General features: G+C 46.6%; 1 protein-coding gene across 1 annotated transcript in view; it reads right to left on the bottom strand.

Moving 5' to 3' along the window:
- The window catches only part of Dnah10 (dynein axonemal heavy chain 10), a 204,718-nt gene that overhangs the window by 73,045 nt on the left and 108,737 nt on the right, over positions 1-22,936 (bottom strand). Inside the window, exons 30-40 of the mRNA XM_045133057.1 lie at positions 21,086-21,309; positions 17,864-18,133; positions 17,594-17,777; positions 16,230-16,364; positions 15,325-15,477; positions 14,613-14,801; positions 13,052-13,198; positions 11,310-11,501; positions 8,006-8,124; positions 6,456-6,614; positions 1,752-1,887 (exon numbers count right to left, since the gene is read on the bottom strand). Coding sequence (XP_044988992.1) covers positions 1,752-1,887; positions 6,456-6,614; positions 8,006-8,124; positions 11,310-11,501; positions 13,052-13,198; positions 14,613-14,801; positions 15,325-15,477; positions 16,230-16,364; positions 17,594-17,777; positions 17,864-18,133; positions 21,086-21,309 — 1,908 coding nt within the window. The remainder of the gene's footprint in view (positions 1-1,751; positions 1,888-6,455; positions 6,615-8,005; positions 8,125-11,309; positions 11,502-13,051; positions 13,199-14,612; positions 14,802-15,324; positions 15,478-16,229; positions 16,365-17,593; positions 17,778-17,863; positions 18,134-21,085; positions 21,310-22,936) is intronic.

The raw sequence follows: 22,936 nt of genomic DNA, 5'->3' as shown, positions 1-22,936 counted from the left end.
CATAAGCCAGACGCAAGGTGATACAAGTGTGCATGGTCACACATGCGCACTACGTGGCACATGCATCTGGAGTTCAATTATAGTGGCTGGAGGCCCTGGCATGCCAATTCTCTGTCTCTCTCTCTCTCCCCCACTATCTCTCTCTCTCTCTCTCTCTCTCTCTCTCTCTCTCACACACACACACACACACACACACACACACACACACTTGCTCTCGCATAAAAAAAAGGCCAGTCTGTTGGGCTTGCCTCAAAAAACAACAATAAAGCTGGGCGTGGTGGCGCATGCCTTTAATCCCAGCACTCAGGAGGCAGAGGTAGAAAGATTGCCATGACTTCAAGGCCACCCTGAGACTACCTAGTGAATTCCAGGTCAGCCTGGGTTAGAGCGAAACTCTACTTTGAAAAACCAAAAATCGAATGAAATATGTTGTAGAAATAAGTTGTTCAACTTCCACAGCATACAAACATTTTTGTGCTTTTCTTTGAGTTTTAAAATTTGTGTTTTTTTAATTGTTTTAATATGGTTGACATGAAGTAGCATAAAAATAAGTACATACTTAAACCAGGAATATTAATCAATCTGTCTCTCTTCAACCAACCAACTGGATAATGACCTGCACAAATACTGATGCACTGATAAATTTCACAAAGACAGGAAGAATATTAAGCTGGAGCAAAAGCAAGTCCCAGGGTCACAGCCATGAGACAAGCAGCTGGTACTGTAAGCAGGAAGTAGGGGAGGGAACTGAGAATGTAAGCTCCAGAAAAAAAGAGAGGTACAATGTTTGATAAGATCAAAGAAAACAACAACAAAAAAGATCAAAGAAAACTAAATGAAGATAAAATCAAGGCAGATACTATGAGAGAAAAAGAAAGGCAATTTCAAATTCCAGACCCCCCCAAAAAATGGCTCCAAAAGACAGAAATTACAATTACAGTACATTACTTGACTCCACAGTAAATATCTCATATTCAAAATCATGTAAACTGTGAGTGCTACTAACCAAGCTACAAGCTGGTCAACAGGACACAGGGTACGTACTGAGAGGATAGAAGGTCAGCAGTGATCCAGCAGAAACATCCTCGAATTCATAGTCAATAGATAATGTGTCAACTCTTTGTTTTACTTTATTATTTTGAATATTTTTATTTTTATTTTTTTGCAAGCAAGAGACAGAGAGAAGTAAGACAGACTGAGATAGACAGAATGGGTGTCCCAGGGCCTCTAGCCACTAAAAATGAACTCCAGATACATGTGTCACTTTGTGCATCTGGCATTACATGGTGCTGGGGAATCAAACCTGAGCTGTTAGGCTTTGTAGGCAAGTGCCTTAACTGCTGAGCCATTCTTCCAGCCCCTGTTTTGTTTGATTTTGTTGAGAATAGGTCTTTCTATAGCCTGATATTGTACTCCCTAGGTAGTCCAGGATAGCCTCAAACTCCTGGTAACCCTCTTGCATTAGGCTCTCAATTGCTGTGATTATAGGTGTGCACCATCATACCCAGAGATAATGTCTAAATTTTTAAAAAAGGGCATGCTAAGTATAGATAAGATAAGATATATATGATAAGAAAGCTCTAAACAATAAAAGCAGCCACCACTGGAATAAAGAGGGAGGAGGGGAGAAGATAAAGAACAAGGAGTTTTACTTAAAAACTTTTCCACACTTCAAGTATTATCGACTTTACTATGACTTTAATGATTATTATTTTTATTTAACTAAAAGAAGCACTTATGATCAAACTTGCCTCAAAGAGCAGAGCACAGTGTGCTTGAAGCCGGATGCGCTCCCCGTTGGCCAAGGTCAAGAGCTTGTTGTCATCCATCACAGAATTCATGTTTTCCACCCACAGAGCATCCACATCACCATCAAACAAAATATATCTGCAGCAACCAAAGAAAGAGGAGCACATATCCTACAACTTCTGTGCATGGAACTTGGTGTGCGGGGCCCATACCTGCTCAATGTGTTTTCCTTGGATTCTCTTTCTATCCAAGACCTGGACACAGAACACGACTTGGTGCATTTGTTTCATCACACAGTGTCTGATTTCATCACTAATATTTAACAATCAGGGAACTTCACACAAAAAAATTGAAAGTCTCCCTTCTCTGGCAGATTAGAAACCCTGACCAGCAGGAGCAGCCCTGCCTTCCTGTGTGGGAACATTTGTTGATGCTGAGTAGAAGCCCAACGTGGAAGCAGAAAGTGTCACAGCCCACACCTCATGCCTCTCAAAGAGAGGCCAAGAAAAAGAACTGCTATTTGTCACTAAGTTTTAACCCACAGTTTTTTTTGTAATAGAGTTAAGAAAAAAAAGGAGGAAATGCTGGGAAGATGGTACAGTGGTTAAAGCCACTTGCTTGCAAAGCTTGCAGCCCATGATTAGTTTCAAAGCCACCCACATAAGTTGAATAAAGAGTAGTGCAAAGCCAGGCATGGTAGCACATGCCTTTCATCCTACCCCTCGGGATGCAAAGGTAGGTAGATGCCACGAGTTCAAGGCTACCCTGGGATTGAGTGATCCCCTACCTCGAAATAAACAACAAAAAAAAACAAAACAAAAAAAGGATGGTGCAAATATCTGATGTTCATTTGCAGTTGAAAGAGGCCCTGGCATTTTACCCCACACCATATATGCAAATAAATAAATACAAATATTTTGGCACGTAAAAGGAAGTATTTAAGAGATCCAGGGGTAGTGATGACTGCCTCTCTCAAGGTAGTAATCCAAAAGCTGTGACCTATTTGGAAAATATATCTATTCCCTTCTTTTTGTTTTGTTTTGTTTTTGAGGTAGGGTCTCACTCTAGCCAAAGCTGATCTGAAACACACTTCTGTAGTCCTAAGCTAGCCTCTAGTTCTGCTTCCCAACTACTAGAATTAAAGGTATGAGCATCCAAGCATGCAACCAGGCTTTTTTTGAGACAAGGTTTACTAATGTAAGCAAACCTATCTTTGAACATGTGATCTTCTGCCTCCCACAAGAACAAGTATGTGCCACCACAACAAACTATCCTGGAACACATACCCTCCTGTCCAGAGAGTACAGTGTGTCCAACCATACCAAACTATCATCGGACACATGGAGTCCTGTCCTGAGAGCACAGTGTGTCCCACCAACCAAACTATCATTGGCCACATGGCCTCCAGTCCTGGGAGCACAGTGTGTCCCATCACACCAAACTACCCTCGGACACATGGCCTCCTGTCCTGAGAGCACAGTGTGTCCCACCACACCAAACTATCCTCGAACACATGGCCTCCTGTCCTGAGAGAACAGTGTGTCCCACCACACCAAACTATCCTCGGACACATGGCCTCCTGTCCTGAGAGAACAGTGCGTCCCACCACACCAAACTATCCATGACACATGGCCTCTGTCCTGAGAGCACAGTGTGTCCCACCACACCAAACTATCCTCGGACACATGGCCTCCTGTCCTGAGAGCACAGTGTGTCCCACCACACCAAACTATTCTCGGACATATGGCCTCCTGTCCTGAGAGAACAGTGTGTCCCACCACACCAAACTATCCATGACACATGGCCTCCTGTCCTGAGAGAACAGTGTGTCCCACCACACCAAACTATCCATGACACATGACCTCCTGTCCTGAGAGCACAGTGTGTCCCACCACACCAAACTATCCTTGGACACATGGCCTCCTGTCCTGAGAGTACAGTCAGTCCCACCACACCAAACTATCCTCGGACACATGGCCTCCTATTCTGAGAGTACAGTGTGTCCCACCACACCAAACTATCCTCGGACACATGGCCTCCTATTCTGAGAGCACAGTGTGTCCCACCACACCAAACTATCCTCAGACACATGGCCTCCTGTCCTGAGAGTACAGTGAGTCCCACCACACCAAACTATGCTCGGACACACGGCCATCTGCCCTGAGAGCACAGTGTGTCCCACCACACCAAACTCTCCTCAGACACATGGCCTCCTGTCCTGAGAGCACAGTGTGACCCACCACACCAAACTATCCTCAGACACGTGGCCTCCTGTCCTGAGAGCACAGTGTGTCCCACCACACCAAACTATCCTCAGACACGTGGCCTCCTGTCCTGAGAGCACAGTGTGACCCACCACACCAAACTATCTTCGGACACATGGCCTCTGTCCTGAGAGCACAATGAGTCCCACCACACCAAACTATCCTTGGATACATGGCCTCCTGTCCTGAGAGCACAGTGAGTCCCACCACACCAAACTATCCTCGGACACATGGCCTCCTGTCCTGAGAGTACAGTGTGTCCCACCACACCAAACTATCCTTGGACACATGACCTCCTGTCCTGAGAGTACAGTGTGTCCAAACACACCAAACTATCCTCGGACACATGACCTCTGTCCTGAGAGCACAATGAGTCCCACCACACCAAACTATCCTTGGATACATGGCCTCCTGTCCTGAGAGCACAGTGAGTCCCACCACACCAAACTATCCTCGGACACATGGCCTCCTGTCCTGAGAGTACAGTGTGTCCCACCACACCAAACTATCCTCGGACACATGGCCTCTGTCCTGAGAGTACATTGTGTCCTACCACACCAAACTATCTTCGGACACATGGCCTCTGTCCTGAGAGCACAATGAGTCCCACCACACCAAACTATCCTTGGACACATGGCCTCCTGTCCTGAGAGCACAGTGTGTCCCACCACACCAAACTATCCTCGGACACATGGCCTCCTGTCCTGAGAGCACAGTGTGTCCCACCACACCAAACTATCCTTGGACACATGACCTCCTGCCCTGAGAGCACAGTGAGTCTCACCACACCAAACTATCCTCGGACACATGACCTCCTGCCCTGAGAGCACAGTGTGTCCCACCCCACCAAACTATCCTTGGACACATGCCCTCCTGTCCTGAGAGCACAGTGTGTCCCACCACACCAAACTATCCTCGGACACATGGCCTCTGTCTTGAGATTATAGTAAGTCCCACCACATCAAACTATCCTCAGACACATGGCCTCCTGTCCTGAGAGCACAGTGTGTCCCACCACTCCAAACTATCCTTGGACACATGGCCTCTGTCCTGAGAGTACAGTGTGTCCCACCACACCAAACTATCCTTGGACACATGGCCTCTGTCCTGAGAGTACAGTGTGTCCCACCACACCAAACTATCCTCGGACACATGGCCTCCTGCCCTGAGAGCATAGTGTGTCCCACCACACCAAACTATCCTTGGACACGTGGCCTCCTGTCCTGAGAGCACAGTGTGTCCCACCACACCAAACTATCCTCGGACACATGGCCTCTGTCCTGAGAGTACATTGTGTCCTACCACACAAAACTATCCTCGGACACATGGCCTCTGTCCTGAGAGCACAATGAGTCCCACCACACCAAACTATCCTTGGACACATGGCCTCCTGTCCTGAGAGCACAGTGTGTCCCACCACACCAAACTATCCTCGGACACATGGCCTCTGTCCTGAGAGCACAGTGTGTCCCACCACACCAAACTATCCTTGGACACATGACCTCCTGCCCTGAGAGCACAGTGAGTCTCACCACACCAAACTATCCTCGGACACATGACCTCCTGCCCTGAGAGCACAGTGTGTCCCAGCCCACCAAACTATCCTTGGACACATGGCTCCTGTCCTGAGAGCACAGTGTGTCCCACCACACCAAACTATCCTCGGACACATGGCCTCTGTCTTGAGATTACAGTAAGTCCCACCACATCAAACTATCCTCAGACACATGGCCTCCTGTCCTGAGAGTACAGTGTGTCCCACCACACCAAACTATCCTCGGACACATGGCCTCCTGTTCTGAGAGCACAGTGTGTCCCACCACACCAAACTATCCTCGGACATATGGCCTCCTGTCCTGAGAGTACAGTGTGTCCCACCACACAAAACTATCCTCGGACACATGGCCTCCTGTCCTGAGAGTACAGTGTGTCTCATCACACCAAACTATCCTGAGGAAAGTTAACAAATCATATAACCACAATTAAATTACATAATATAATCCTACAATCCAATTCTGTTTACTGCCTTAACAGGAAGTCTCCATTTACATTGTAGAAAGACTCAGTCAACCAATGACCATATATAAAAAGTTCCAAGATGGTGCCCATACTCCGCACACAAGGCCAAGGGTATTATTCTAAGCCAATTGGATCCAATCACAAAGTTGAAGAATGTGCAGAAAGCGAGGCATTTTGGCTAACACCTTTAATAGCCGCAGCAGCACTCAGGATCAGGCAGAGGCATGAGGATTGCCTTGAGTTCAAGGCCACTCTGAGACTACATAGTGAATTCCAAGTCAGCCTGGACTAGTGAGACCCTACCTCAAAAAACAAACAAACAAAAATAAAACAAATAAAAAAATGTGCTTAGCCTTGCCACCATGTATAATGTCAGCTAAGGCACAGCCACTATCCCAGGTCTTTCCCATTTACAATACTCACTTCCGCTCCTTTTTATCCGTTGGCTTGTTGATCTCCCTGAAGATGTTGGATAGTACCCCATCTGTCCAATCTCGGGTGGAGGGGTCCAGGATGCCATAGAGCTCTATGACACTCACAGCTTTGGGGTTCAGGATATACAGCTTCGTTATCACCCCAAGCCTAAACCAAAGCAGCAGCTTCAGCCACAGCTCAAGCCCAGGGAACACCCTAGAGACACATGTAAGGCATCTCGACCTGGAGGGGGCCTAATGTTGCTTTTTAATTTATTTATTTTAGGGACAATTTGAGACAGGGTCTCACTATGTATCCCTAGCTGGCCTACAACTGGCTATGTAGACCAAGCTGGCCTTAAACTTGTGGTACTCCTTTTGCCCCTGCCTCCCAAGTGCTGGGATTATTGGCATGTGCCACCACACCTAACTCCTTGTGTTGCTGACTATATAAGTAGACAGAGAATGTCCCTCTATAGTAACTATCAATTCCCACCACACTCTGTGACTAATCTAAAGAAAACAAAACCTCATTCAATCCATGTCATAATTCTAAAATAAGCAAATAATAAATATATGCACACAGTATTACATAGATGCATATGTATGTGATAGTTCTATGAATTATCTAATAGTGGACTAAACATGAAACACAGAACTAAGTACTGAGCACTTTGGCTCAGTGGACCCCTACTCCCTGGTTTTCCTCACATGAGTAACAGGAAATGGCAGTCAGTCATGAGGTTTTGTACACTATCTAAAAATAGTACTGCCACAAAGATTACATAGCTTGACTTGGAGTTTGCTGGAATATCAGTCTGTCTGGAATCTAGTTACTGCTAAGGAGTGACGAGAAGTCAGAACATCCACCTTTAGGATATTCCCACACTCTGTAGGATACATTAAGAGTAGGAACCTGTTTCGTGCTTGTGAAGAATTGCTCCTGCAAAACCTGATAGCAAGTCATCTGGAAGAGGACACTCCAGTACCACCATACATGGCAGACCATACCTGTGAAGACCATGGCAGGTCTTCACATATTTTAAAGGAGCAATCTGAACACCAGGGTAATATGACTTAATTTGCACAATACTCTTATAAGACACACTTCTTATTTCATAGAGAAACTTTGTTGTAAGATATATGAAAGGCTACTTTGTATTCTTAAATACAAAATACTAAAGCATCAATGAAACAAGCAAAGACACTAAGTTTAAGGTTGGTGTGATGGTTCATTTCAGTCAACTTGACTGGATTTAGAATCACCCAGGAGATACACCTCTTGGTGTGTCTTTAAGGGCATTTTCCAAAGAGGCTTAACTCAGGATAGAAGACCCACCCTGAATGTGGTGACATCATCACATGGGCTGGGGGCCCAGACTGAAGAAAAAGGGGGGAAGGAGGAAGTGAGCTGAGCCCCAGCATTCCCTGCTCTCTGCTTCCCGGTCTGACTGGATGTGAAGGGCACAGCCCCATGTTCCTGCTACCACGCAGCCAACAAGCATTTCCCACAAAGCTACCCTAGCAACGACTCCCCATCCCCACGCAGGGCACACTCACTTGGTCTGGGCCTGACACAGAGCATTAATGACCACGGACTTGCCCCCTCCTGTGGGTCCCACTATCATCGTAGTGTGGCGGGTTAGCATGGTCTCGAACATTTGAACCACTTTATCTACCTGTGGGACAGATGTCGGCAGCTGGGTTAAAATACATCTTTGAAAACAACGGTTTTATTGAGATTTAATTCACATATCTGGCAATCCACCCACTTAAATTCAAGAATGTTTAATATATTCAGAGTCGTGTGGCCACTATCACTACCGGTTCAGGAGCAGTCCATCACCCCTTCTCTCAAAACCCTGTACCCAATACTCCCACCCTCTCATCCTTTGCCCCCTCCCCAGATTCTGGAAACCACCAGTCTGTATTCTGTCTCTTATGGACTGGCCTATTCTAGACTTGTCACATAAATGGAGTCACAGAAAATGTAGCCTTTGTGCCAGTCTCTTTGATATCTTATGTTTCTAAGTTCATCCATGTTGTAGCATATGCCAGTGCTTCATTCTTTCATTGTTTTGTTTATTATAATTTTAGCTAGTATTTTGAGACAGGTCTTGTCTAACCCAGGCTGGTCTCCAACTTACGACATAGCTAGGGCTGACCTTAAACTATTTTTTTAAAATATTGGTATTGTAAGCAGAGAGAGAAAAAAAGTATGAGCATACCAGAGCATCTTTATTCATGCAAATGAACTCCAGACACAAACACTGTTTTGTGCATATGGCATTACGTGGCTACTGGGAAACTGAATCTGGGCCAACAGACTTTTCAAGCAAGTGTCTGGACCATCTCCCCAGTCCTGACGTAAAACTATCTATCCTTCTGCTGGAATGCTAGGATTACAGGAATGTGCCACCATTCCTTTTTCTGACTAAATAATATCCCATCACACAGCTAGGACACATTTGGATCATCTGTCCATTAGGGGGTGGGCACTGTGTTGATTCCATGCTTGAGCCACTGTGAATACAGAGCTATGAGCAAGTTTCTAAGCAGACAGGTTCTCACTGCTCTTCAACCTATGGGTGAAATCACTGGGCCCAAGGGTGACTGTAACTTGCTGAGGAACTGGCAGAGTGGCTGTGTCATTTCACATGCCTGCCAGGAAATGCAAATGTTAAGTCACCACCTCCAGAGAGAAGCAGAGTCAGGAGGTATGAGGAACATTTGCCCAAAGTGGGCACCTGTTTCTTGGGCATATGGCCTTTAGATAGCTGGTGCCCAAGGTACCTGATCATAGGCCACCACCCTGGACTTGTAGGTTTGGACAAGTAAAGCCTAACAGGGCATGTTGACAGTGAGTGCTGGTTTAAAGAAAACATCCAAAGCCTGGTGGGTTTCAGGTGATCTGAAACACATCCCAGCAGATCTAATTTAGCTTGTTCAAAGTGTAACTCTGGGGGTGGGGGAGCAAGGTAAGGCAAGAAATTAGATTACAAAATAAATACTTAAGTGGTTCAATCATATGACACCCAAAACAGCTGGAGGGGACTGGGAGATGGCTCCGTGGGTAAAAGCACTTGCTTCATAAGCCTGCAGACCGAAGTTCGAATCCCCAGCACCCATGTAAAGCCCAACACAAGTAGCACATTTCTAATCCCAACACACCTACAGCAATGGGAAGTGGCTGGCTAGACTAGTGTTTGCAGAAACAAAAATTGAGGCCCTATCTTGAACAGGGTGGAAGGTGAGGACTGACACACCAAGGTTGTCCTCTGACCTCCCTGTGAGTACCCACTTATACACACACCATACACACACATACCTGTGCACAAAATAACAACTGGAAAGTGATATCTGTTTGTATGTACATTATATGACGGGATATTATTCAGCCTTAAAGAGGAATGACCTGCTACAACATGGTTGAGCCTTGAAGGCAGGTGCTAGGTGAGAGGTACCAGAGACAACACAACAAAGCTGCGTGATGTCCCTGGCAGGCAGTACCTCAAGTAACCACATTCACCGACAGAGCTGAAAGGTGGTGCTGGACAGCGGAGGGGATGCCGTTAGTGTCTATGGGTATGATGCTGTGGGGGTGGATTATGGGACAGTGGTGTAGCAGCGTCACCACTGAACTGGGGGCACTTGGGTAGACATGGGCAAATGCTTATGTGTATTTGTCCACATTTTTTTAAAATCTTCTTTTTTTTTTCCTAATCTTGTAACTTGGCACGACAGGGCCTTAGCTACTGCAAACAAACTTCAGATGTATGTGCCACCTGGGTGCAGGCATCACCTTGTGCACCTGGCTTACACAGGTTCTGAGGAGTCAAACCTGGGTCCTTAGGCTTCAGAGACAAGCACCTTAGCTGCTAGGCCATCTCTCCAGCCCTGTCCACATTTTTTTTAAATTAATTAATTTATTTGAGAGCGACAGACACAGAGAGAAAGACAGATAAAGGGAGAGAAAGAGAGTGGGCACGCCAGGGCTTCCAGCCTCTGCAAACGAACTCCAGACACGTGCACCCCCTTGTGCATCTGGCTAACGTGGGACCTGGGGAACCGAGCCTCGAACCGGGGTCCTTAGGCTTCACAGGCAAGTGCTTAACCACTAAGCCATCTCTCCAGCCCCTGTCCACATTTTTTGAACGGAAGATATAATTAAGATGATACAAGCTGAGGCTGGGAAGATAAATCAGTGGCTGAGTGCACTTCCTGTGCAAGCATGAAGGCCTGAGATTGCTCAAGTTCAAATCTCCAGAACCCACATAAATAGCTGAACCTAGCCACGCACATCTATGACTCCAGTCCTGTGGGGGAGTGGAAATTGTACATTTACTGGGCTTGCAGATGGCAAGTTCTAGAACCAGTAAGAAACTCCATCTCAAAGAAAAACAGGCAGGTGAGTGATGGAGGGGGACACATGATGTTCTCCTGTCACTACAGGTGAGCTCACAGGGCACCTCAGGTGAGCCCAAAGGACACCACATCAACACATCCATGTTTCTACATCATACACACACACACACACACACACACACACACACACAGTACATCACACCACACATGCTATACACACAAAAATATGGTAAACTTATGAATACCTTGATATTTTTATTAAAATTACAACCAAATAGGGTATAGTGGTTCATGTCTATAATTCCTAGTATTTGGGAGGCTGAGACAGGAGGATCACCATGAGTTTGAGGCCAGCCTGGGCTATATAGTGAATTCCAGGCCAACCTGAGTTTCAGCAAGAGACTCTGTCTCCAAAACACAAAACAATCAGAAACCACAACAAATCCATTCAGAGCAGCAGCAGTTCGTGACAATCCCTGGAACCCTGGCAGCTACTTACCTGGATTGGCAGGAGCGTGTAGCCACTCTCCTCCAGTACCTGCTCCACAGCATCATTGAAGTCAGGGTAGCGCACACGGGGACAGTCCAGTCCCGGGAACAGGTCAGAAATGAGGCCCAGGAAGAGAGGGACGTCCTCAAACACAAACTTGGGCAGGTTCATGTCCCGCAGTGCTCTCATCAGCACCACATCCTAGGTGAGTGAGACAGACTCCCAGAGACAGCCTGGGCACGTGCCTGATACCCTCTTACCGTGCATAAAGCAGGAAGCTCTTACAAAGTCTTATACATTAAAAAAATTTTAATATGTTTTTGATAAATTTATATATATAACACCAAATATATGATAAAATATTATGTAACACATATTAATTTTACATACTTATATATTTTAAATTATACATTTTAATATATATCTACATATATGCAATTCTTATACATTTCTATATAACATATATTAAATTTTTTCTTATTTCTTGGCTATAGGAAGCACCCGACACCCTAGAAGCCTGTGTTAAGTCCTTCTTGCTTATGCAGTTAGAGACTCTGATTGAGCTCCGGAAATTATATGCACCTGGTCCCAGGTTACTCTGCATGGGGCTTCCCAGCCTGTGGGAGCTGCGGTACTTCTAGGTAGGGGCAAGACCCAGAGTGGGGAGGGTGGTACCTCCTCAGAGCCTTAGCAGTGGCAGCAGGTGTCAAGGGCCAGCCCTTAGGCTGAGCAGAAGAGTCAGGAGTGGAAGCCTGAGCCAGGGCCCAGGGGCAATGTTCTCCAAGATGAGTCCAGCCCTAGCCCTCTCTGGATTTCCAGAACAAAGCACTGTAGACAGGGCAGGGGAGCCCAACCCCCTGGCACTGCATAACATGCTATGGAAGTATATATTTTTTTTACATTTTACATACTTTATGGAAATTACTTTTTGGTGGCATTAGGGACCAAACCCAGGCAAGAATTATACCACTAAGTTGACCCTAGATAAAATTTTTAAAGAATTTAAATATGTATACATAATTTAATATAAAGCATAAATTCTTATAAGGTACAAGCCAGTTTTACATGAACATTTTAATGAAAATGAAATATAAAATTTTATATAAAATAGCAAATATATTTTTGAAATTTGCATTTCATTTCCCAAAGGTTTACAGAAAGTAAAGATCCAAACTGAAACCTATAGAAGTAGAATGTAAGTTGTCAAATTTTATATAAAAACAAAGATTAAATTAAATATAAGCATGCATGTTATTGCTGCCACAGGAACATGGGGTCCTGCCTCCACAGAATGGCTCTAACTGAGCCCACAGTTTGGAGCTAAGTCTCACGTCAAAGCTTTTGTTGGAGGTTGGAGCTATCAGTGCCTCCTGGAAACCCATATTGGACCCCGTGGAGATGTGGAGTTGATAAGTGTTAACTGAGAACTCACAGTGAAGCCTCAAAAGAAGATTGCTTGATCCCCAATGCTGCACCCTCACCCTGAGAGGACAGACGGACTGACGGTCACTACTGAAGCATCACACGTGTGGGTGCTGGCATGAACTTGGCCTTAAGGTAGTAAGTCTCTGTAGAAGATGACTTCTTGGGAAGGATACCAAAGCAAGGCCACACAACCAAAGGAAAGGACAGCCTCTGGCTTAGAGACTTCCAGCCAACAGCACTCTGACCCATGTCCTCCTCCCAGCCGTTCTTACACACATACACACACTTGGAACCACATGGCACTGCAGACATGGCACCTGCCCTACCTCCTGCAGGTCAGAGGAGCCTCTCTTCAGCTCGCCAGCCATGACAAGAACGGATTTCAGGGCCCGGAGCCCGAAGTCGTAATGATGCTGCTTAGACAGCTGCTCCCGGGCCAGCTTGTACAGGACAGTCATCTTCTTGGCCAGTGTCTTTGGAGAGAAGACACAGAAAACGAAAGATCGAGAGAACAAAATGGAGCACCTGTAGCAGGTTTCACCGCAGAGGCAAGAAAAGCAGTCCGGATGCTCCCAGGAGCTAAGACACAGCTTTTACATCTGGCTTCCAGCATTCGGAAACTGCAGGGAGCACACTTCTGGTCTATGTGCAGCAGCTTGGAGGTGCACACCTGTAATCCTAGCACTCAGGAGGTTGAGGCAGGAGGATCAGGGTTTCAGCATCATCCCTGGTTACACAGTGAGTTTAGACCAGCCTGGAATATACAAGACCCCATCTCAAAACAAACAAGAACAACAAAAACCACCTGCCGAACTCCCTCTCTCTCTCTTTCTCTCTCTCTCTCTCTCTCTCTCTCTCTCACACACACACACACACACACACACGGTCCTAGCCCACAACCCACGTGATGATGCTTCCGGTTTCCTTTGACCTGAACCTAGCTCCTAGGCATCCTCTGACCCCAGGGGTTATAGTTTTGTTTGGGGGTTTGCTTGTTTGGTACTGGGGAATGAACCTCTTAAGTACATCCCTATCCCTTTATTGCATTTCATCTTGAGACAGAGTCTGACCTCAAATTTGTAATTCTTCTGCCTCGCTCTCCTGAGTATCAAGAATTACAGAAATGCCTGCACACCCAGCCTGCACCCATCTCAAAACATCACACACTGCACCCTCCCTCCCGGAGTGGAACAGTGACAATGATGTGTTCACAGTGACTGGGGTGAAGCAGGGTTGCCTGGGTGGTGAAGGGACCATTCTGCACTCTGTTGTGACACTCACTCCACTGACCAAAGACAGAGAGAATGTAAACCCTGATGAAATCCAAACAGTATACATCTGGGTTTGGAGTACTGAACCCAGTCAGTTTGCAAATGGACTGTGGATATGGAAGATGCTACCACCTCAGAAGGGCCCACAGGCTGCTGCTGCTGCTGCTCCAACCTCTCAAACATCTTAAAGCATTCTCAGACTAAAGTGACAACTTTCGGAGGCTGTGGAGATGGCTCACAGTGCTTACTGTGCTGAGTTCAGGCCCGCAGCAGTGCACGCCTGTCACCTCCGCACTGGGGAGCCGGGACAGGAGGCTGCCTAGGTCTTGCTGGCTAGTTAGTCTACATGGATAGGTGAGTTCAGTGAGAGACCCTGTCCCCAAAACTAAGGTAGAGAATGATTGAGGAAGACATTCAATGGCAACCTCACTTCCTCATGCACATGTGAAACTGTACACATATATGTATATACAAATATGAACATGCATACCACACACACATACATACATGTGAAAAATAAAACAAATTAAATGACAACTTAGAAAGGAAGAAGAGAGATAAGAGACATTCCCAATGCTGCATACAACCCCATGACCAGCGACCCCACACGGCTCACCTTGGCACCCAGGAAGCCCTCAGAGAAGAGCATGATCTCACAGATCTGCTGTAGGTCAGGCACAATGACAACCACAGGCCTGAACAGGGCCTTCACTGACTCGGGCAGCTCCGTGCGGCCTGCATAGCCAGGGTTCATGGTGATGAAGATGCCCATGCGTGAGTCCATGGTGATCTCCTGACCTTCAAACTAGGCGACAGAAGAAAGGGGGGTGTTTCACAGCCAGCCAGGTCACAGCCAGAAGCCAGCCTGGGTCACCTCTAAGAGAGGTGATGATTTTGGGAAGCTGCATTGTCTGGAGTGACAGACATAAGACATCATCTGTAGGAAGCCAGGTACGGTGACAAATCTTCAGTATTAACTAGAATAACCTAGATACACCTCTGGGTGCACCTGTGAGGATGAACTGAAGCGGAAAAAGCCAAGAAACACCTATGTCTCCTTCCTCTGCTTCCTGGGCACCACGGCATGAGCTGCTCTACTCCATCACGTTCTCCCTGCCACGGTGGATTAACCCTTCTGCAACTGACAGCCAAAAAGAAAAAGAAAACTCCTTCCCTCATATTATTAAGTCAGGTATTTTTGCCTCAGTGACAGCAAAGTAAATAATATACCAGGTCCGAAAACAACTCCTCCACCTGCTATGTCCCAGGTTCTGTGGCAAGTGTCTGTCTCAAGATGTTCTGTGACAAACAACTTCCGCTGCCCCTACCTGGAATGTGGTCAGCTGATGGATCAAAGCGTTTCGGATGGTCTGGATCTGAGATGAGATGACAGACAGCACAGACGCGTCGATCCGGTTAAACTCGTCAAAGCAGCCCCATGCCCCACACTGGGCAAGGCCAGAGAAGATCTTCCCCACAGCCTAGGGCATCAAAAATGTCAAAACCATGCTCACTTCGGCATGTATGTAGTGCATGCACGTGTGTATTCAGATGTCAAAACCTGTTCCCTGAGATGCTAAGCTTACATTTCCTCAGTTACACAGAGATGGAGTGGGCAGAGCAGCAGCCAAGCAGCCACTGTGCTCATGGATCTGTCAGGCAAGATTTCCAAGGCCTCTGACAGGCCAGCTCCCACTCCACACTTTACAATCAAGACTGTGCAGGGCTTGAGAGATAGCTTAGTGGTTAAGGTGCTTGCCTGCAAAGCATAAGGACCCAGGTGTGATTCCCCAGAACCCACATAAGCCAGACGCACAAGGTGGTGCATGCGTCTGGGGTTCATTTGCAATGGCTGAAGGCCCTGGCACACACATATTCTCTCTCCCTCTCATATAAATAAGAAGAAAAGATTGTGTGTGCCTGTCTAAATGCTAGATATCTGGCTTCTCTTAAGTGGGTTCCCAAGAGGCAATATGGAATCAAAGTTAAGAGTGACACCCCCTTGGTCTTGGACTATGATACTCCAGGTGGCCCCATCTTTGCCCCTCCCTCTCATCCCTTACTCGTAAATGACAGGCCCCTGACCCTGGCAGATACAGGAGTTTGGAATTCTTGCCCTATATCAGGTGAAAGGTTTTCCACAGTATGCTTCCCTGATGTCATTTGGGAAGATTCTGAGGAGATATGCCTCCCTACAAAGTCCCACATGAAGAGGGAACCACAATGATCTTACTTTGTAATCCATGCCTTCACCACAGTTAGTGACCACACACAGCAGGCCCAGGGCTTTAGCGAGGTCTTTGGTAGTCTCTGTTTTGCCAGTGCCTGCTGGACCAGCAGGGGCGCCACCCAGATACATGGACAGGGCCTGTGAAAAGCCAACAGCAAAACATATGTGCTCTGATCCTTGGAAACCGGGGCCATTTCCAAGTTCATCCTGAGACAACACAGGCAGAACATCCATACAGAGATGGGGAATGCTGAACTCCATGTGTTGATCTGATTGGGGAGAAGGTTGTCTAGCTCACCGGTCAAACATTATATCTGGGTATATCTGAGGGTGTCTGGGGCAAAGCCTGGCACCTGATAAAGAGCTTAATGAAGCAGGTGGGTGTCTTCAGGTAGGTGACATTGCTTAGCCCACTGAGGACTGAATGGGACAAAAGGTAGGGTATGGGGTGGTGCCTCTGCTTGAGCTGGGATGTCAGCCATGCACCCTGACTCTGGTCTTCAGGGCTTTAGACCCAGATGAGAGGGCCGGCTGTGGGCCTTGGACCAGCCACCCCGGCTGTCCTGATCGGTAAGCTGGCCAACAGCAAGCAGGTCATGACACTAATGAGTCTGCAATCACCCACTGTCACAAAATGCTTGGGTCAACAGTCTCCCTCCCACTGATGTGTCTCTGCAGAATCATGTCTCATAGATATATTTATAGTTTTGGTATGGGGTTGTGTGTGGTGTGTGATTGTGTGATAGGTACATAGTGCGTGCACGTGTGTATACAGATGCACATACAAAGGCCAGAGGGAACGTCATGTGGCTGAAAACAAAAGACTTTATCGCCCACAGCCCATGGGCAGCATTGACCTCATTCTCCCCGCTTTCTCCCATGTGGACCCTCAGGCCCCACAGGACAATGTGGAGATGGTCCAGGGGTGTGCTGCACAAACGTGGGTTTATGTCTCAGGATCCAAGGAATCTCCATCTCACAAGAACACTGCCTGCCTAAACACTTCCCTGGTGCTAGGCCAGGTGCAACTCAGTGGTAGAGGCATGCTTAGCATGTACAAGGTCCTGGGTTCCAATCCCATCACCACAAAAAGTAATCTTCCTTATACTGTCCTCTGTCCTGAGGGAGACAACTCACACACTCCATGAGACAGCAGCACACTTGCCTCTGTTGATTACCATCTTTGATGCTTCTGAATTTTTCCACTGGCCTCTACTGACATCCCATCCCCTCACTGTGCAAGCCAGTGTATCAAAGACTAAGCTACTGAGAGGAAACAGTTCTCGGTGACCCTAATGGCTTTCAGAGAACATACCCACAGGCATCCCATCTCTAAATGGTGATAATCGAGTCACAGTCCAAATCACCTGTGTGAGCGTCAGGTAGATGCGGTCTGTGAGGGGCGTGATGACCAGCCTCCCGTTCAGGCCCATGTACTCATAGCCATAGCTGAAGGTCCCTGTGCACTGGCGGATGTTCAGCTCGTCAGGCTCACGGTCCCAGTAAAACCGCAGCTGGCTTTCCCACTCGAACTCCCGGGCCTCAAGGATGCTGGGTGGTGACAGAAAGTTAGAGAAACAAGGGAAGGATGGCTGGGAAGATAGCAATGCATCCGGTCAGAAATGCCAGTGTCTCACCTGCCTCGGATGAAAGAATCAACAATGTCCCTGGCGTGCACATCAATGATGAGAACTGTATTGTACTTCTTCCTGTCGTTTTTGCTCAAGGACATGGTGATCCGCGTGACCAGATCATCAATTTGCTGGTGCATCTTCTTGCCGTAGTTTTTCATGGCCTGCTTGTCTCCTGCCTGGACCTTATGGAAGACATCCTCCACCTCCCAAGTCCACCACACCTGGCTGGCGGCCAGCACCACCATACCTTGGTACAGGAGCATCCAGTCCACTCTACAGAAGAAGCATGCCTGTTACAGAACTACACGTGCCAGGGGCTGGATCAGAAATCAGCCCCTCTAAGAACGTATTCCTTATCTAGAAAGTGCCAGGGAAGCTCTTAGCTATACAGTAAAATGCCAGGCCAGTGATACCACCCTTCAATCTTGAGATCTCCTGACTGCATAGACACATGCCCATACTGCTGGTGAATGTGGCTTAGCAAGATTGCTTGCCCAGAACCTGCTTGCCTGCAAAATCTAAGGACCCAGGTTCAATTCCCCAGTACCCATGTAAGCCAGATACATAAGGTGGTACATGTGTCTGGAGTTTGTTTGCAGTGGTTAGAGGCCCTGGCACAGCTATTCTCTCTTTCTTTATCTCTCAAACAAATAAAACAAATAAAATATTTTTAAATCAATAATTAGAAAATAGCATACATACCCATTCTCTTTCCTCACTGCCTTCCCACCCCCCACCCCTCTATCAAAAATAAAAGGGATGGAGACATGGATTAGCATTTAAGGTGCTTGCCTGTGAAGCCTAAGAATGCTTGTTCAAATCTCCAGGTCCCACATATAGCCAGATGCAAAAGTGACACAAGTGTGCAATGTCACACATGCACATGGGGGGACGCATGTGTCTTGAGTTCATTCACAGAGGCCGAAAGGCCCTGGTACACCCATTCTCTCTCTCTCTCTCTCTCTCTCTCCCTCTCTCTCCCTCTCTCTCTCTCTCTCTCTCAAAAAAAAAAAATAGAAAGTAGCATACATATCCTATGATTTGGACACACTTTGCATCATCATATAACATTTTCAGGGGTAGTCAGTGGCATGCTGGCAAACCCAATCTAGAAGAAAGGGGATGGGCATGGAATAGTGGGAAAACTGTTAGCTACACAGTAAAATGCTAGGCCAGTGATACCCACCCTTCAACCTTGAGGTCTCCAGTCCTAACCAGCAAGTGTCCACACCACAGCCAATCCTAATGTTATAAAGAATCATAGGAGGGCTACAGAGATGGCTCAGCAGTTAAGACACTTTCCTACAAAGACTAATGACCCAGGTTCTATTCCCCAGTACCCATGTAAAGCCAAATACACATGTGGTATGCATCTGGAATTTGTTTGCAGCAGCTGCAGGCCCTGGTGTGCCCATTCTTTCTTCCTCTCTGTCTCTGTCTCTTTCTCTCTTTTCTTGGTCTGCTTGGAAATTATTTTTAAGAAAGAGTCATGGGAAAGGCTTTAGCAATGAGCCTGCACACTCTCCCAATATCCTATTGTATGCTCTTCTGAGCTGGCAGGCAGCCATCTATCCATCTGTGCTTGTCCATCAATGTAGCTGTCGGGCCATAAGAATCACTGAGGAAAGACAAGTGATTTACAGCACTTGGTTCCATTTTTAGAGACCCAAGTGCACCTCCCCTCCTCCCCACATGTTTCTCTGTAACTCTGTTTAGTTTGGATGAGAACAGAAGGCTAGCAGGAATCTACAGCTCAGGAGGTTACACAACAAGACCTGGGAGAGATGACTAAACTAACCCTGTACAGGACCCGAGAAATGATGTCACTAATTACTGGATTTTTTTTATTTCTTATAATAAACCCACATAGTACAAAGTGATTTTAAAAATCTACACAGAAATAGTCTTGAAAGTAATTGCCTTTGTTTTTCCTCCTATGTTGCTGAGGGTGGGACCCCGGTACTGCACATACTACCCAGGCGCTCTACTGCTCAGCCAAGCACCCAGCTTCTTGAAGGCGATTCTAGACAAGTGTTCTACCCTATAGCCACATCCTCAGGCCCTGATCAGAGGATTCTAGGCAGGCCGTCTACCACTAAGCCATGCTCCCAGCCTCTCATGGGGGGATCCTAGGCAGGTGCTCTACCACTGAGCCACATTCCCAACCCAAGGTTGTATTTCTAACAAGCTCTCAGCCTGGTGTCCTGTCCATCCAGGAAGTAATGGCACCAATGGTCATGTAAGACAGCTTTATGTCGTAAGACTCACCACTGCAAGGAAAGACAGACTCACACTGAAAGTCAGCCATCTACCCCACACCCTTAAAACCAACCCCTAGCAGACTGGGGAGATGGCGCAGCAATTAAAGGGGCTTGCTTACAAGCTTGCCAACCCAAGTGCAGCATAAAGCTGGACACAACATGGCACATGTGTCTATAATCCCAATGTGCTTATGGCAATGAGAGAATCTTAAAAGTTTGCAGGGCAGCTAGTCTCCTCTTGCCAGTGGCAACAAGGACAACAATAAGAGAGTCTCAAAAGGTTGAAGGAGAGACTAAGAGATAGCTAGGTGGTTAAAGGTGTTTGCTTGTAAAACCTGATGGCCTGGGTTAGATTCCCCAGCACTCACATAAGGCTACATGCACAAAGTGATGCATAGATATGGAGTTCATTTACAGTGGCAAGAGGCCCTGGAGTGCCCAAATTCATTCATTTATTCATACTCCCCCCCTCCTCTTTCAAATAAATAAATAAAAATATTAAAAATTTTAAAAGGTCAAAAGAGAGAATCAGGGCTAGAGAGATGGCTTAGCGGCTAAGCGCTTGCCTGTAAAGCCTAAGGACCCCAGTTCAACGCTCGATTCCCCAGGACCCACGTTAGCCAGATGCACAAGGGGGCGCACATGTCTGGAGTTCGTTTGCAGTGGCTGGAAGTCCTGGCGTGCCCATTCTCTCCCTCCCTCCCTCCCTATCTCCCTCCTTCCCCCCTCCCTTCCTCTATCTTTCTCTGTCCATCAGTCTCAAATAAATAAATAATAAACAAAAAAAATTTTTTTAAAGAGAGAATCAACACTATGGGTAATCCTCTGACTTACACAAACACACCATGATACATGTAAACCCACATATACATCCAGATTTTTAAAAATGAATTAAATAAAATCCACCCCTGTGACCAGTGATAGGAGGAGCCACATGCTGATGCACTCATACACAGAACCGCACCTGCTTCTGTCTTCACAGTATCTGAAGATGGCTTCTTTGGTGATGAGTCTGTTGGTCCTTCTCATTTCATGCAGCACAGCCGTCATCCAGTCTTCCACGCGACCCTCGGCCCGGATGACCTTCCGAAAGTTCATGACTTCTCCTTCTGCGGAGACCATTGCCAATACCAGCTTCTCCCCACTGTCCCCATCATGGAACCTCAGCATGGCTATGTTGTCATACATCTGCAAGACAGTGGGAGACACATCCCTGGGGTGCTTGTATTTAACCCTGGAATCAAGGGCAGCCTATGGATTCTACCCTCCTTCAAAGTGGCCAGGACACTTGCAAGGTCACCCGAGACAGATGTCCATGTACTCAGATGTGTGTTTGTTCAATGTGATGACAGACGCTCCATTTACTCTGTACTGTGCAAAGACCCAGGGTGGAATTCAAATGGCAAGGAAAGGGCTCTCTAGAACGGGTGGGGCTCCAGTGTGAGCACAGAACAAGAAGGTCTAGACATGCACAGCTGAACATGAGGAGACAAAACGGTGATCAACACATTGGCTGGGGGAGTTACAGACAGTTCCCACTGTCAACCAGGTAACTCCTGGCAAATGTTTCTCCTCCTATAGCCTGAAGTTAAGTACCAGGATGGAACACACTTAAAAGGTAGAATTGGGGCTGGAGGAAGGCACTTGCTTGCAAAGCCTGACAGCCTGAGTTCAAATCCCCAGTACCCACATAAAGCCAGATGCACAAAGTGGTGTGTGTGTCTGGAATTCATTTGCAGGGGCAAGAGACCCTAGTATGTTGATTCTCTATCTCTCTCTCATAAATAAATATTTTTTAAAGGTGTAACTGGGGCTGGGAAGATGGCTTAGTGGTTAATGGCACTTACCTGTAAAGCCTGAAGGCCCAGGTTCAATTCCCCAGCACCCATGTTATACCAATGTTATACCAAATGTACAAAATAGCACATGCATCTGGAGTTCATTTGTAGTGGCAAGAGGCCCAGGTATGCCCAAGTACTTTTTGTGTATGTCTCTGTCCCCACCCCTCCTCTCTCTCTCTTTTTCTCTCTCTTCTCCTTCTCCCTCTCTTTCTGCTTGAAAATAATTTTTAAAAAAATTTTAAAGGTAGAGTTGGATGCACTCAACAAAATGACACATACTAGTGGAACAAACCCAGCAATGGCTATTATCACTATAACTGATGGAAGAATATTCAGGAAAGTGAGTCATTTAGGAGCACAAGACAGTCTGCAAATGAGAAAGAGAGGAGGTGAGAAGCAACAGGCTTTCAAGGATGAAATGGGAGGCTCATCAGAAGGGCTAACAGAAAATGAATTAATTCTAGCACCATGTTTCTCTACAGCATCAAAACCCATTTAGAAAAGTGGAAACAGGGCTAGAGAGATGGCTTAGCGGTTAAGGCACTTGCCTGTGAAGCCTAAGAACAAGGTTCGATTCCCCAACACCCACATAAACCAAATGCACAAGGTGGCACATGCATCTGGAGTCTGTTTGCAGAGGCTGGAGGCCCTGGTATGCCCATTCTCTCTGTCTCTCTTCTACCTCTCTCTGTTGCAAATAAATAAATAAAAATATTTTTAAAAAGAAAGAAAGAAAAGGGCTGAAGAGATGGCTTAGAAGTTAAGGCATTTGCCTGCAAAGCCAAAGGATCCAGGTTTGATTCTCCAAGACCCACATAAGCCAGATGCACAAGGAAGCACATGCATCTGGAGTTTGTTTACAGTGGCTGAAGGCCATGGTGTGCCCATCCTCCTTCCCTCCCTTTCCCTCTCTCCCTCCCTCTTTTTCTCTCTCTCTCTCCCTCTTTCTCTGTATCAAATAAATAAATAAATAA

The sequence above is a fragment of the Jaculus jaculus genome, chromosome 13 (genome assembly GCF_020740685.1).
Source record: "Jaculus jaculus isolate mJacJac1 chromosome 13, mJacJac1.mat.Y.cur, whole genome shotgun sequence".
Classification (NCBI taxonomy): domain Eukaryota; kingdom Metazoa; phylum Chordata; class Mammalia; order Rodentia; family Dipodidae; genus Jaculus; species Jaculus jaculus.
The sequence above is the reverse complement of the archived record's forward strand: the minus strand, read 5'-3'. Positions and strand labels throughout refer to the sequence as shown.